At 40.3% G+C, this 16,756-nt stretch overlaps 2 protein-coding genes across 9 annotated transcripts in view; one reads left to right on the top strand and one right to left on the bottom strand.

The window, feature by feature from the left end:
* The window catches only part of aatka (apoptosis-associated tyrosine kinase a), a 61,221-nt gene extending 58,366 nt beyond the window's left edge, over positions 1 to 2,855 (top strand). For all 3 annotated transcript variants that reach the window (XM_017705963.2, XM_017705962.2, XM_017705964.2), the window contains one exon: positions 73 to 2,855. In XM_017705963.2, coding sequence (XP_017561452.1) covers positions 73 to 101 — 29 coding nt within the window. In that variant the 3' untranslated portion in view covers positions 102 to 2,855. The remainder of the gene's footprint in view (positions 1 to 72) is intronic.
* Positions 2,856 to 3,328: 473 nt separating this feature from the next.
* Positions 3,329 to 16,756, bottom strand: part of baiap2a (BAR/IMD domain containing adaptor protein 2a) — a 102,205-nt gene continuing 88,777 nt past the window's right edge. Inside the window, exons 9-15 of one of the 6 annotated variants that reach the window (XM_017705958.2) lie at positions 14,373 to 14,583; positions 13,623 to 13,824; positions 13,186 to 13,254; positions 11,771 to 11,924; positions 11,081 to 11,118; positions 6,049 to 6,091; positions 3,329 to 5,413 (exon numbers count right to left, since the gene is read on the bottom strand). In XM_017705958.2, coding sequence (XP_017561447.1) covers positions 6,064 to 6,091; positions 11,081 to 11,118; positions 11,771 to 11,924; positions 13,186 to 13,254; positions 13,623 to 13,824; positions 14,373 to 14,583 — 702 coding nt within the window. In that variant the 3' untranslated portion in view covers positions 3,329 to 5,413; positions 6,049 to 6,063. Of the gene's footprint in view, positions 5,414 to 6,048; positions 6,092 to 8,033; positions 9,533 to 11,080; positions 11,119 to 11,770; positions 11,925 to 13,185; positions 13,255 to 13,622; positions 13,825 to 14,372; positions 14,584 to 16,756 lie in introns of those variants that run through there. The other 5 variants (XM_017705956.2, XM_017705959.2, XM_017705955.2 and 2 more) reach the window with 5 other exon arrangements.

Below are 16,756 nucleotides of genomic sequence, written 5' to 3'. Positions count from 1 at the left end.
CAAGCTGTTTTTCACGTGTCACTTTGTTCACAAAGGCACATCATTCTATCTCCTCTTCTCAAATTCACACAGGAAGCGCTATGGATGGAGATCAGGCATGAGAGGACCACATTTGACACATTTGAAGGACAACACATCCAGAACCCTTTTGGCCTGAAAAGGCTGTAGATTTGTTGTTTTATTAAATGTCCTGGACGAGGGATCTTCTGAATCTGATATCCTTTTTTGGACACAGTGCCTCATACTGTAGTGGAATGACATTAGCCTTACTTCCTTTTGTCTCTAGACAGACGGCAGTAGTGTGACATAGTCTGATAAGGACAACAATTAAAAGAACAGAAAAAGAAATCTATATGTATCAGAAAAATTTATGTATGTATTACAAAAATAATATATGATATAACTTATTTGCAACATTCAGTATCAACACTCATACTGCAACAAGTCATTTTTTTACAAACTGTAGCAACCATAAAAAAGGTATTACTGTGCTGCTCATTGCCTTGCAGTTCCCCATCTTTATCATAAACCTCTCAGATCTTCCAAACACCAGTCTGGAAGCCAGCAGGCTTAGTCATAAAAGGAAGTTGTGACTTGTCAATCAGGACGTGACAACTGCTGGGGGTTTACTAACAAGCCCGTGTGATAGAGCCCCAGCATTAGAGACCCTTGAGATTCAAGAGGAAATCCGTAGTTTTCTCTGGAGGCAATCACTTCTGACTGTGTTAGATGAAAATGTTGTAGCTCAGGTAAATTGTATGAGGGATGTTAAATTGGTATTGATGAAATCAAAGCTTAAGGCACATGATAAAAGATGCTTGTGTTTGACATATCTCCTCACTAAAGAAACATCTTTCCCCTTCCCCCTTTGTGCTGCTATACACTTTGAAGATGAGGCAAAGATTTAAGTAACTGCACTTTCTTTGTTGAAATCTAGAGGTCATGTGCAAATCAATTTCCACACTGATCAAATGAAATATCAGGATGCCTGTTTATGTCTATCTATATAGATCCAGTTAAAGTTGATCACAGTCTAGTTTCTCTCACTGATGTTGGCCTTTATATTAAAGTGTAACTTCATCTTCATGCTGAGGAAAGGATTGAGCATTTCAACGGGTGCTATTAGAAAACGAGTTTGCATATCCATTAGTCTTTTAGTGTCCATTTCCCACACTAGTGTTGCACATTTAAGAGTGAGCTGTAAATAGGCAGTTACGGGGTCTTCATGATTCTGCTCTCCAAATATTAAATCCGTTGCCGTATCATCGCCTTAACTACAAAGGGAGTACATATTCGATCTGATCATGTTACTTTACCGAGTTTTACATACCTGGATAGGATGGGAGTTTTAAAGGACAATGCCACAATTTTGCAAATAAACCTCGTATTTCATATGGGTTATATATCCATTACTGTTAAGACATCTGTGAAGTTAAAAGGTTCTTAAAACTAAGCAGGAGAGAGAAAAAAAAATCTTCCTGTTTAGGGTATTCAAACATACCGACCTCCATGGAACAGAGGCTTGAAAAATGCCAGAACCCAAATATTTTACATTCTCCGTTTTTATGACCACAGTCGAATGCTTCTACTGCCAGGGTGCCTTTTTATGATGCGGAGAAGCAGATCTTAAAAGTGAAGTGAAACTGTTTAATGTGGGACTTTCATAGGCTAGTTGTTAGGACTTGCTCCTAGAATACTGTTGGTGTCGTATGAAAACCTTGTTTTGATATGAAACATATGCATTTTTTCCCAAATGCTTCAGATGCCCTTTATATTGAAATTTTATTTAATTTCATTAATGTGCATTGAGGACAAGAATGTTTTTTTTTTTGTTATCCTGCTATCCTGCAAATTACCATTTCGAAGATGAAGTGAGGTTCTGTTATGACAAACCACCAATCTGTTCTTCTCAGTCGGTTCAGACCTTTCTAATTCAAGAATTACTACAGTCACAAACATGTAACGCTGTGAAAGAAGAACCGCATGGTTCTAAGAAGTCTCTCCGCTTTGGTACGTTTCTCGTAAAGTGATCTAATTCACATTATTGTCTTGCAGGCCTTCTTCGCTTACAACTTTTTACAAACTTTTTGGTTATTTCCAAAACTGTCAGTGTTGTCCTTTAAAACAAAGTCCCAGAGTGACCAATGGCAGCTGTTGAAAACATGCCCCTGTGCTTCAAATGGTACCTCATGATGTATGAAGAAGCTGGATCTTTAAAACTCTGTACTCAGAGGAAAATCAGTCGAGCATATCAGTGCAACGAGAGAAACAGGAGCGTAGAACAAGTCAGTCGTCCAACCTATGGAAGTGCTAGTACATGGACTTCACTCCAGGCTCCACACATTGTTCAAGTCCAGTCAGTTTTCTGTGTTAGTGACCTGACAATATAAGATGTTCTCTGTACCATGTTTCACACTGAAAACTGTATAAATGTATGGTACTTGGTCTTACTACAGTTGCACAGGTCATGCTCACCCTAGCACCACTGGGCTGCATTCATAGTCCATTACTGTGCCAATATTTCCAAACAGGCATCATTACTCCCCTGTTCCTCTCTATCTGCCTTGCAGGCCTTTTATAATCTGTGAAATCTTGCAGCATTTTGTGCTATTTTTACAGTGCAAAACATATCAGTGCTTTATAGAGGACAGGTCGATGGCTGTTTATAGTTGCCAAAGCGATATCCAACAATCAAGAGCCCCGTGAATCATCCTATTACAGCGTGCTGGTGTGCTGCATTTGTTCCTGCACCTGTAGTAACATCATGGCTGTTGCTCCATTTCTCCCCATACATGCCAACTGTAGTATTCCAAAAAAATAAACAAATAAACCAAACCTATAGTTTGTCCTTAGAAGTCCATTGTCTCACTGTAATGTTTGATTTGTAACTGTATAAGCGTCTCAACCTCATGATTCAATGAAGTTACGATTCTCAAAGTTCACCATGATTCCATTAATTTAGTTTGATAAGGAAAAATAACACGTTAGCCCTGTTTTTGGGAGATCTTTAAGGAAACACGGCAGTCTTCAGCCTCGCTGCTTGGAACTCTCAAGCGATTTTAGGAGACCCAGCTAGCAGGTGCCAGTGACTAAACTGGAGAGAAAATTGGGTAAAAAGCCTTCTAACACAAACATTTGAAAAACTCAAAAATTTGAATATTGAACATGAATATTACTCTAAATCAATTCTCTTTCATTCAATTCATTCGCATTTATTATTTATTTGCTTTGTCGAAGGACGACAGTAATGTTTGAATGTTCCCTTCTCGCCCTGTAGCCTTATGATGTGGAGGCCTATAGAATCACCAGTCAGTCACTAAATGCACACTTGCTTTCATCCATTTTATTTCACAAAAGACAAAAGTATTTACTTGTAAAATGCAGGAACATAAATAAGAGTGAACAGAACAAAGACAAAAAGCCAATACAAATCTGACATCTCACAAAAATGTTGGCCCATTTCAACTTTTCACACGCGCACACATTCTCCCAATTCAGTCCAGTCAATACCACACATTTCCAAACAGACATGACAACTTGGTTTCCTGTCTAGCTGTAAACTCTCAAGTGAGGCCAGGAGACACTACAAGTACATGAATGTTATACTATGTAGGATTTAAACTAGAAGCATCCAACTGAATGCTGCAGTAGTCTTACGTCTAAGCTCTATCATGTTGGCTCATGTGGATAAACGCAACAAACTGAACTGGTGACAACAGGGCATTGTTTTTTTTTTTTAAACAGGAGGTACAGTCATTGCGTCAACTGCAGCATTTCTACATCTAAACTATCGTAGTAAGCATCTTTGACAGCATAGACACAACAAGATGTGTCCTGTGCATTATAAGAAAAAAAATAAAATAAAAAACCACAGAAACAGAAATGCTGCGAAACATTCATTACAACCAACACTAGTTATTAAATGGAGCTCATAGGCGCGAGTTCAAATCTTACATAGTACAGGTTTTAAGGTACCAGTGCTAAGCCTAGAGAACAGTTCTGATATAAAGATAAGAATGTGCATTTTTTTGATTAATATTGACATGTACTTAATATTTTTGTTTGGAAAAGAGATTGTATTTACACTAACCATATTTTGTAAGCAAGTATGTGTGCATTTTAGCCCCATAAATCTAATTCTGAACTAAAACAATTCATCTGAGAGAGAGAGAGAGAAAAAAAAAGTACAACAGTTAAAACTGATTGTTTGTAAGCAACAAAACATTGTTTCAATAGTGTTATATTACCTATGATCAACACAAACAAAAAATAAGCAAACAATACAAAATCTGATTTTTTTTTTCCCCTTTGCACATGAGCATGTGGATTTTCCTCACAGCTGCAACACTACAGCCTAGAGCAGTAGAAGGCACAAATCCCTGTTGGTGCTCATTGCCTATGGATCACATTTTATACAAGCTTTCCCAGCCAGGGAACATACAAAGGGACTGCCAGAGCTTTATATTGAAGCATTAGATGAGACAGCATGGCTAAATATTTGTTACAGAGAGTCTGACATATTAATGTCTCCAACTGGAGGTTTAACATATTGAAGACTCTATTTACAGCAACTTCCTACTTGAAAGACTGGTGGGGCAGAGGCATGGGGAGAGACAGCCTTAATAACAGTGATCTTCTACAAATCCAAGGTCATTACCCATTGGCAAAATAAAGATGTGAAAGGCTAAGGCCTACTGTGATTAAATCCAAATGATGAATGAAACAAAAAGGAACATATAAATAAATGAAATAAATGGTTTGGTCAAAAATGCTGTTACTAGAAACAGATGAAAACTAATATCCACTATTTAGCATTATGGATAATAAAATGACGCTGGCTGGTGGCTACTAACGTCCATTCACTGCTAGCCACATCAGCATGTGTGGACAAGCTATTCCTTTAACTTTTAACCTATTTTTGACAAAGAATAAGCCATCCTTTCACAACTCAATTTTAGATTTTTTCCCCCTATTTTATTATTAGTTTTTTTTAATCAAAACCTAAGCAAATCACAAAATTGTACATAATAATCATGGAATAATTAAGAGCACTGATCTATAAAAAGTTCCCCACAGATACAGCTAGCGCCCCTTGTCTGAGGCTCTGAATGAAGGTGGCATTTGTGGATATCACTATATACACAAAAAAATTTCTCACTATACAATATTTATGAAGCTAATATGAAAAAAAAAAAAAAAAAAAAAAAAGTGTAATCCTTAGATCCAGGAGCATTCCGGGCCTGTATCCCTACCGGCCCCAGAGTCTTAAGCTTGTGTGTGCTGTTGCACCAACAACCACAGAACAGAAGAGGGCGGCAGAGCACAGGCCATACGCAGGCCACTCTAGTAGAAGAGAGGAGCGGTGCGGTCATCCATCATGTTTGATCTGAGGTAGACCTCCAGGGAGCGGTCACTGGAAGGAGAGGGGTTCAACAAAGGCCATCACTACATGCAAAACAGTGCGCTATGCTGTGCTATTGACTTTAGCAGCCAATATTTCTATTTTTATTACCATAAACCACATTGAAAACAGAGCATCTTAGACAAACTAAGCATTGGAAAAAGATCAAAAGAATTTGGTCAATAGAAAGAGTACTGCTGAAAGGCATACAGTGGTTCATTTGACATATACTTATGAACGAAAGTACTTGGGAAGTTTCTATGGAAGGTGTTTTTGAGCAAGCATGCAAATGGGACAAGACGTCGTCGGTTAAAGTGCTAGTGATCACATTTGTTAGCATTGAGAAGGCATGCAAGAGTTAGATTTTTGGGTTACCTCCAGTGCCAACATATTGCCTCCATGAAAACACCATTTCCTTGCAACCAATGACCTGTCTGATTGGCTGGTACAAATTAAACCACAAGGGAAAGAGAACCAACCAGAGAGGCCGGTGACAGAATGAGGGAAAAATAAAAACAATAAACACAAGCGAGAGCTGTGAAGCCCGGCTACCCCATTAATGCCAGACAGCCAATGAGAGCAGAGAGAACAGAAGAGAAGGAGGACATGATTGGTTGGCTGAGCAGCGGTGGAGGCAGGTGACTTACGGAGGTCCTGCACACTCAGAACCGGGACAATTCAGGACCCAAACTGGAAGGTAAAGAGAGTCCACGGGTTTGTACCGGAGCTCAGCTCACACTATGTGCTATGCATGGCTACATTATCACAGCATTCAGACGACTGTTAGTTTTTTTTGTGTAGGATGGCAGGGAGGTTACTCATTTCGTAGCATGATGTCTGAGTTTGGTGCTGGTTCAAGATGGATGGACATTCCAACCCCTGTGCTTGTACATGAGTAAATTATCTGCTTTACCGTAATGACATGGGTTCAAAATATAGTGTAAAATGAAGAGTCTGCCCATAGCAGTCATTCATATTGGTCTCTGATCAGTCCAATTTGGTGGAAGACCTCAAAGCAAGCTTAACTGTAAGACACTATGGCATGCACTAGAAGATATCGAACTATCAACTCCCTAGTCTCGCAGGGCCAGATGTTATCTGGTAATGAGAACGTTTGGGGACAACCTTGAGAATTTCTGGGGTAAGTATAGATGGGAATGTACACTTACTAAAGGTGGGAACAAACGAAATGTGGAGTTTATAAACCAACGCAACGCCTTGCGAAGGGGCAAAGAATTTATAATAAGGAAAACTGCCACTCAGTAATATTTTCCAAATTAGATGTTTGTCAGGGTGTTCCAAATGGAGTCCTAGATGAATGTGTTCTCATGGAGCTTGTCAGCAAAATCATTGCTTGTAAACAGTTTATCAATTTATACAATGAACCTGTTCTCAACCCAGAATAGCATTAAATATTTAAAATGTATATTTGACGTAACTGAGAGCAAACCACCCAGTCAATGCTAGTTGTGCTCTACTGTGTGTCTCTAAAAATGGAAATGTACTGTGCATTTTCTTTGCTTTTTTTAAAGTAATGCATTCTTGTACTTTCTAAATGCAAATGAAGTTCACACATAAATGGCTAAGAAACCTGTAAATGTTTAGATATTTTGCTCCGTGAACCCCATTTCATTGAGGACTTTTTGGAATAACGGGCGACACAGGAAGTGGCAGGCTCCTTACAAACTGGCTTTGATGAGAGGACAATGGTGCAATCGTCAACATTCTCAGAAGGATGCAAATTACATCTGGTAAAAGTAAACAATCTCTTGCAAGCAAGAGAGGGGGTGTACCCTTAGTTTACAATGGATTTTGCCCCAATGTAGCACCAAAACTTTAACAAGCTGTCCACAGACCTGTGTTCTTATTCTTACCAATTGTACTCTGAATATTAAAAGAACATGGATTAGAGGAATTCAAGGGTGGGTTTTAGAGGAGGCCTACCCTTGCTTGAGAGGGATTTTGTTGCAATCCAGTACCAAAAGTTTAACAAGTTGCCCCAGACATGTATTTGTGTTACAAGATCACATCTGGCTGAGCAGGAATACCAAGTTCCATTCGCTGCCGGTGCACAGGTTCCCAAACCCTGGTCCTGAAGTTACCCCATCCTGAACAATGTAGTGTTTCACTTGATCTTACACACACACACACACACACACACACACACTTCAACTAAGAAAGGGTAATTAGCTGATTGGTTGGTGTGTTGACAGAATGTGAAGGGCAGGGAGTACCCCAGGACCAGACACGGGAACCACTGTTCTATAGAAAAACCAACGACTACTGCTATTCTATGCATTTCATACAGAGCATGCTTCACTGTGGCATCCTTAAAAAGAGGCTTGCGGGCAACCACATGAACGAACACACACACACACACACACACACACACACACACACACACACACACACACACACACACACACACACAGTTCACACACACACACACTTCACACATTTATGCACACAACCCAAGTTGTGTAACACACAAAAAGGCAGACACAGTACATGAATAGCACTGTACATGTACTCCAGTGACAGGTGGGCATTACATGAGAATGAGATACACTGAAGTACGTTTTTCTCCACAACACATTATGTATTAAAAAGCTCAAGTTAACAAATCATGATATATAATTTGAACAAGTGTTTTATTAATATATAGATATATTTATATATACTTTTTGTAAAAAGTCACGATACATTCAAGGTCAATGTTCAACATGTTTTCTGACGTTTCCTCCATAGCATGCATATTGTGATGGAAAGGTTATCCTTACACCAACATCTGTGCATTTTTATTCGATTTACAAGGAAAAGAAAAGCATTTTTCAAAGACGAAAAAAGGTACAACAGCACAGCGGGAAAACTACACCACGGCTCCAGAGGATCTGTCAGCTAACCGTTTCAGCACAGAGCAACGCAAGTGTGAACATATTACACGATCTTTGAGGCAAAGTTACGGCATAACGGCATTAACAGCATATAAGAAGACAGGATGTTGACCTCTACAGGAGGAGGGTTGGTAGGGACAGAGATTTAGGTTTAGGAAATTTGCTTTATTTGCACTTTGCTTTCGCACAGGCTGGTGTAGGTAACTTGACTGTGCTGCCCCAGACTGACAGCAAGGTCCTGCCCTTGTTACACTGACACATGGCTTTCATATTAGCCTGCATGTTTGGGCCCATAGCTTAGTTGTTTACTGGGTGGAATTTTCCATTCAAAAACAATTCATGAATTGAGGGCAGTGAGGCAAATAAACCATACACATTGTTTAAAATGACACACCCTCTGGGCTGCACAGTGCTCTGAGTTAAGACATGAGGGGGGACCATAAAGGGGGGAAAAAAAACGCAGAGAAAAAAAAACAAAAAAAAAACAAAACAAAAAAAAAACAACACTCCGCACAACTGAACCACAAAGAAAGTTTAAAGTCTCCCTCAGTGAGCAGGAGCTTCGCTAGTAGCATCAAGTCCACAGCTTGAAAGAAAAGGACACTCGGTATGCGCTTTTTTGTTTTATGGAAGGATAGCTGCTTGATAGAAGCGACATTGCTTTTGCTTTTGGCACTTTTACATGACGATGTCCTTGTTTTCTTTTAAAAAACAAAGTAATAATCATTATCATCATCATCATCATCATCATTATCATAAAAACACAACAGTTGCAGAACTTTTTATGCACATGCATGGGAGACGAGCAGCGGTCAGCAGAGTCCGTTGCTGGGGGGGGGAGGAGTCCACGGCGACGGTGCGGCTCAGTGTCCGTAAAGCTGCGAGGCGAGCAGGTGGAGCGCCCTCTGGCTTTCTCTGTCCCCCCCGACCCACCACACACCACCACCGCCGCCACTGTGGCCCCCCGGCGCCCGGCGCGACACGGAGAGAGGAAGAGAGGACAGAAAGGAGGGATGAGACCGGCCTTCTTCCATTGAAGGAGGAGGGGGTGCGTGGAGGCATTGGCTTTTTGGGAAGGGGAGGGAAGGGACGGGAAGGTTAGAAGGAGAGAAACTGGGGAGAAAGGGGAAGAGGAAATTGGAAGGGAGTGGGGGGCAACCCCTGTGCTATCCGGAGGTGTGTCTGTGTCTGAAAGCCTGTCTGTGCTCACACTGTCGAAATCAATTTGCCATCGGAACTGTGGAACAAAGAGAGAAGGAAGCTTGCCAGGTCGGACACACTTAGAGAGAGAAATGGAGAAAAGACAAGACAGCCAAAAGAGGAAGGGATTAAAGGGAAAGGAGGCAGGTGTGACTTTGAGGGGCAGGGAAGAGAGGAGCACTGTGTTCAGTATACAAGAAAAAAAATAAAAATAAAAACAGAAGCTCCGAAAGCGTACTGGGCCCTGTTCATACCTGATATTAGCATCTGTCTCGAGTGATCTGATCACAAGTGGACAGCATAAAGCCGTTTATGGTTACCTTTCCAGTGACCACTTATAATCATGACAGGAAAGACTACTATATGAACGTCTTCCTACGTTTGTGGTCAGACAACAATGTGCCGCAAGTCCTTGTTTGTATACACATATGGACTGCTACAAATGGCCTGTTCAACCACAAGGGTTTAACTGAAAAACACAGAAGAAAGATACGCTGCTGCTTTCGTCTCTGTCGTGATGACGCGGTTGATGCTCAGGATGCTTTAGCATTCACACTACAAATGTGATATCATGCCTGCTTGATGGTGGTTTGAGTGATCGGGTCATGGCACATCTCCGAAATGCACAGGACCCTGTCCACACCTGTACTTAGAGCAGTCCACTCATGATCGGTTCAGCCAAGATGCATGTCTGGCAGGTGTGAATGGGGTCTTGGAGAATAATGTGAAAAAGAAATTTCGTTATCTTAAACTGCGAGAGCATCAGATTAAAGAAAGCTATAGTTTTTAAATCAAAGGCTCCTAAATGGTTCTTGGCTTGTAAAAATCTTTACCAAAGTGATGGTTCTTTAAACACTCACACATTTCTTTAAAGAACCATCCACTGAAAGGTTCCTTAAAGGCAGTGGTGCCCAACCCATTTCTCTGAGCCCTCAGATGGTCCATATTTTTGCTCCAACACTCCTGACAATACACGGGGATGAAGCAAAAATGTGGAACGTCTGAGAGCCCAGAGGAACAAGATGAAAACCACTGTTCAAAGTCATAACGCAAAAGAACTATTTTAGCACCTTTATTTTCACGAGTGTAAAAATATGAGAAAAAATATGAGCCAGATATGAGAATGGTTTTGATCACAATCATGTCCTTGAGCGGAACATTATTTGCAGTGTCTACGTGTTTGAACCCTAATGGTTCAGCTCAGAGAGACGGCAAGTTCAGGGCACACAGGATATGGACAGAAATGATGTCAGAAATGATGTATCGCACATGTTGATGATGCTTCTCTCAGCCCTTAAACCCACCAGCTCATTCACACACACACATAAAAACACAAAAGACGTACATTCAACCTTCTCCACTCAAACACAGATATTGTTGAGTTCCTCAGACAAATCAGGAAAAAAACAAGTAATCACAGGTGACAAGCAAAAAGTGCCAAGAAAAGGGAAAATCAAGGGATATTAAGAACTATTTTACTAACATATCAAGCAATTCTAACATTTACTACACCCTTCTTGCTGCATCATTTGATACTTTACTTCTTACACATATAACATATCGGTTCATACGGATTAAATCTTACCTTGCGGCAAAATGACTGTCATAATCCTCAATCGCTGGCTGCAATTTGTAAAAAAATATTTCAATGCTACCCTGGAGGGCTCTGTGCAAGAGCCAGAGAAAATATTCAAGAAAGAACAAATCACAGCAGTGTTAGTAGAAAAAGATCATGCATCGCAATCAGTAACAAGTGTCTGCTGCACCAGCAGAGGGAGTCAGTAAGCATCAGAGTTCAGAGGAAAAGATTACTGAGAAGATGCACCAAGAAATTTGCAGAGAAAGTATAGGAAAAAATTAAGTTCCCTCTTAAAAATGAAAGGTGACGAGGATTCCTCGGAGCATTGCCATAGAATATTTGTTCTCAAAAGGTCCACATTTTTGCTCTATCCCTATGATCTGGTACTAAGCAAAAGCATGGACCATCCGGGAGATTAAGAATCACTACCATAGAAGAACCATGTTTAGTTCCCTAAAGCAGTGGTTCTTAAACTGGTCCTCAGGGACCCCCCCATATGGTCCACATTGGTCTAAGTATTGCAAATTGGGAATGATGCAAAAACATGTACTGTGAGAGTTTGAGAACCACAGCCCAAAACAACCTTTCAATGGACGGTTCTTAAAGTGTGGTTCCCTGTTGCATATTAAATAACCCTTTTCTGCATCTTTATCTTTAAGAGCGTAGCTTAGCATGTGCGCATGTATGTGTGTGTACCTGTGTGAAGCCAGCCATGCTGTACGGGCGTGGGCGGTTCTGTGTTAGGCTCTGGGCCAGCAGACGGGCAGTCAGGCCGTAGTCAGGCATGGGCAGAGACGTGTCGTCTCTCTCCAGCAGGTTCCCCGTGCTGCTGCTCTTTCCATGATGCAGACTAGAGGAGGAGCGTACAATCAGCCTAAACTACTCAAGCCCATACATGCTCTGCTAAAGGCTGAAGCCCTTCACCCAAATGCATAAGCACGGCTTTATTTTTTAACTGAAGTGATTAGGAGGCAACATTATTCAGCTGCGAAAAAGGAGTGTCACCCAAAAGCCACTTCTTGATTTAACCCCTTCATGCAGATCACCTGTTGCAGTCCAGTGTTTATTAATCCTGCTCCTATGGACCTACTGCCCTGCACAGTTTCAACTACTGCTTAGCTCAACACACCCGATCCAGCTCTTGAAGAGTTTGTTAATTATCTGCTGATCTTGATCGTGAACGGGGAATAGCTGGCCAGCGTTTTCACTTTTACAAGAGTAAAAAGTCTTCACGTCTTAAAGCACAAGCTCTAGGGTCATGACTCAAAAGCCATTAGGTTGTAAAGTAATGTATCAAATTATGCATCATAATGCTGCCTCAACCTCTGCTGTTATAGTTAGATGCAGTATGGCAGCTTCTAAACAAATACAAACATACAAGATACACACCAGAATTCAAATCAACTATTTTAGATTGTCGGCAATCAAGGTGGCATAAGTAGTCACTTAAACTGAAATGTGTGGTTGTATGTACCAAAATAGTCATAACACATTTGTACATTATGATGTTACAACCCCTCTTTATCCCTTTAAAAGGCTATTTTTGTTATTCTGACTTTAATACTGATACAAGATAAACTGGCTCTGCTCTGAATGGCTGCCCTGTACTGTGGTTTACTCAAAAATCACAAAAAAACATGACTGGGGTTAATTAAAAATGTTTAGAAACAACAAAAGGTTCTGTTCTATTACTTGCTCAAATTAGTAGTTCATGCCACAAATCTACAATTTCAGATTTCAGATCAAGTTCAGATCACTTTATCCTTTAAAATGGGTGCACTAACAGCATTTAGAGACTGTGCTACTTAATAGGAAGAGTACAATTAAAGGCAGAATGAAACATTTCATTTGGTCTCTAGTTAATTCTGTTTGAAGCACCAATGAACCCAAGCATGAAATTCCCCATTCATGTACACAAGAACTATAAGAGACGTGCATCGGGCCCTTTCAAATCTCCATAAAATGCTTTACATCTTCGGTAAATAGAAAAGATCACAAACTAAATAAAATCTTCAGAACATCATTGCAATGAAAGCATATCACAGCTTCTTCATTCCCTTGGCTGATATATGTGTCCTTGCTTAAGCACAGGAGCATGTCAGGTCACTTACTTCACTTTTAGCTTGTCATTGTCGCTGTCAGGTAGCACTCTTGTGTAAGAGAAGGGGAACCAGCCTCGCCTGAGAAGGAAAATCAAGCTTAGCTCAAGCACACTTAAGTCATGAGTATGATTTTTGACTCAAACCACATTAAGTGGTTAAGTAATGTCAAACAGTTTTGCTGATGTGGCCAATATGGACATATGTATAATAATGGAGAAAAGTACACTGCATCTTCAAGCTCTTTACAAGTTAAATCAGATAAGGCGAATAACACTGAAGCTTCTATTACAGAAGCTTTCCTAATTCATATTAACTGATTCCTGCCTCACAGTGCTAAAGCCAGTAATAAGCATAACAAGTGAGAACTGGTTTTTGTTTTGTTCATCTACATCCTGGGTCTCAATGAAAACAAGTTCCTGCCCAAGCCTGGGGCACTGAGGGCTTACATCTTGTTCTTCTCATTTTCTCCATAGTGCCAGCCATCTCGAGCCTCAGGCACCAGGAGTGTGATGATGTCACCCTCAGTGAAGCTAAGCAGTGTACTGTTGTCACCAGCAGCATGGGAAAAGATGGCCTGCACACGTGAGCGCCCATTCTTCTCCAACCCTGCTGCCATTGAGCTGGACCTGGGCAGAGTCCGTGTCTCACCTGTGGGGGGCATCCAAAACAAACAAACAATATAAGATCAGGATGTTTGCTTTGAAAAAGTCAGCAAAGTATGTGTTTAGTATTGAGGTCAAGTTAGGATTAGGTGTAGGTTTTAAGTTAAGGTTAGGATTAGGTTTAGGGTCACATTCAACAAAATCTATTACATTCCATTTAAAGTTTGTTCAAATTTAAGACAAAGTCAGGAAGACAATCAAAATAAAAATGTCCCCCAAGGACCTTGGCAGTCAAATGCCCTTGGGTGCAAATGTATTAAGTATACAGAACAATAATTATTACTGATATCAGAATTTTCACTAAGACTTCATTTATTTTCATTTAAGATATCAAATATATTTATTTTAGCTTCATCAAAGCTGCATGGCTAACTCATCTGAAAAAGAGTGCAAAGTGAATGTAGTTCAACACCTACCAGAATTCAAGCAAATTCAACATGTCCAGGAATGGTGATTTGGAACCTCTTTGGTTTCAAAACTGATGACAAATAACCTACAAAAAATGGTCAAGCAGGACGCATCCTGGTCTCTTACCCACAGAGGCCTTGTTCTTGGCAGGCTGGGGTCTGCGGACGGGCAGGGTGTTGGAGTAAACGTCGCTGACCTGTCTCTGTGGTTGAGGCTGGGACTGGGGCTGTGGGGAGGCAGGTCTTCCCTGAGACACGCCCCCATCTCCCCAGTAATCCTCCCCTTGCAAGCCTGTCGTCCCATTGACCAGAGACATGCCATCAGGCCCCATCAGCCTCTGCAAGCACAGATCACAAAGTCATGACATACACTTTAGCGAGACAGCATGCGAGTGTAAGACAACTACAGCCAGTGTTACAGACCCCCTGAAATAACCATATTTAAAGGGCCCATGTCATGAACAATTTTCCTTGCAATAAGAGTTTGATGTAGTGTATAAGCACAAATTATTTTCAAAATGTACTAATCACTCCCCAGTTCACAGAGTTAAGATGCAAAAGAAACCCGTTTTGAGTTCAATGTTTTTGTGATGTTACAAAACCCAACATATTCACATATACATCTCCATTCAGCCCACAGCAGTTTAGTCCCACTCAATTCACAGTAAAGTTATAAGGAATGTTTCAACCCAGACTGTTTTTTTTAATTAGGCATGAGAATGAGAAATCTTGGAACATTGAACAACATAAATACTATTAGATTACGTCCGAAAGTAGTCTCTTACACTTCAGCTTTAATCTGCAACCATCAGACGCTACTGGAATTTAGTAAATATTACAAGCCATTCACACTATCAGTTTTAGCTGAGAAGCCACTGAGCCTCTAAGCTTGCCAATTGAGAATGAGGCATTGTCTGAAATAGCTGGCTGAGTGAGAAGCACTGTAGGTGGTGCACATGGAAAGCTGGCTAGTCTCCATGCCAGGCTAATTGCTAAAAGCAAACCCCAAGAGACTGGCTTTTCCTTCCACTTATTTTTTCCCCCTCACAACTGGACTAACATACCTTAGGATGCAACTCTACACAAGAGGTGAGGGAATCAGCCTGTTTTTTGCACTGTTTGCACGTTGCATTATCGTCATTTATTTGCATACCAGTATAAAAGAAAACATTCTTTAGTTATGTCATAGTACCATGCAGCATGGGTTGGCAATATGACAATTCATATATGATAAATTATGTCTGCATTTTTTATGCTTTTCTGAAGATTGTGTATATTGTCAGTACTCACACACTCAAAGGTAGTTCTTGATTAAAGACAATGGTTCTATATAGAACCATGAACACTCTTCAGATTGATGATGAATGTTGTGTAAAAAAATGTTGTCTAAAAAAAAATTATATATATATATATATATATATATATATATATATATATATATATATATATATATATATATATATTCATTCTGACAGTGTATATATATATATCATTTCTTAGAAGTACTGCAATATTATATTTTTGATGTATCGCCCACCTCTACTATGCAGTATTAACATTTATTTTAATTTGTTCCCATGTTATATTGTGGTTTTCAAAAGCAGAAACACATTCACTGTCCAAATAAATAGCCTGAAACAATTTTCTTGGCTTACCTAAGTCTTTTTTGCAGTACTGTATGTATTTGACACTGAAGAAAAAAGACTCTGACAGTAAGAACAGGGTTTAAAGTAATATATGGGCCAGCACAGAGCACACACTCTGATGGGAGAGTATTACTTTGGCATTAATAACAGTTGAGTAAGAGCAGATTAAGGGTATAGGAGCACAGCCATTGTGACTGGAAGCAACATGGATATTAAAATTCGCGGAGCGTGTGCCTCCTAGACGAGCCTCTCCACAATAGCAGTGTCTGCAGAAATGAGTTTCTGAAAGCTTGACTTGCTGAGAACAACGCTAGCACTGCACTATGGAAATGCGCATTTGCTCCCGGCGTCAGACGCATATCCGACTGTGTTGCGACTTCAGCATCTTACTAGTCTTATTTACATCGCCACCCACACACAGGAGGCAAACAAAGAGGATAAACTGCATTTGTGCAGACCCGTGTCAACTCTGCTTATGCAAATAAGGGGAATGAATCTGAGAACATGGTAGACCAATTCTCGTTAAAATGCACAGACCGCCTGTTTGAAAGCTGTAATAAGAGGTTGATTGGACTCGAAGGTGCAGGAATTATTGATAGTGAGCAGCTGTGAATTAACAGTCAGCTTACCTTATAACAGTTAGCTTAAGCAGTTAACTAATAATAAAGCCAGAAGTTAGCCTGCTAGCTTCATTGACGTCTAATCTGATTTGGACAAATTTGGACATTCTGGGGGGAGTTAAATGTAGGACTGCAGCATATCTCACTATATTTTTGCTTGGGTAGCCTTAGACATCTAACATGTCAAGTGAATTTGCCCTTGAATTAAAACTCACCATTAGACTACTTAACATGGCCAATAAATG

This window comes from Pygocentrus nattereri, chromosome 14, assembly GCF_015220715.1.
Source record: "Pygocentrus nattereri isolate fPygNat1 chromosome 14, fPygNat1.pri, whole genome shotgun sequence".
NCBI classification, from domain to species: domain Eukaryota; kingdom Metazoa; phylum Chordata; class Actinopteri; order Characiformes; family Serrasalmidae; genus Pygocentrus; species Pygocentrus nattereri.
The sequence above is the reverse complement of the archived record's forward strand: the minus strand, read 5'-3'. Positions and strand labels throughout refer to the sequence as shown.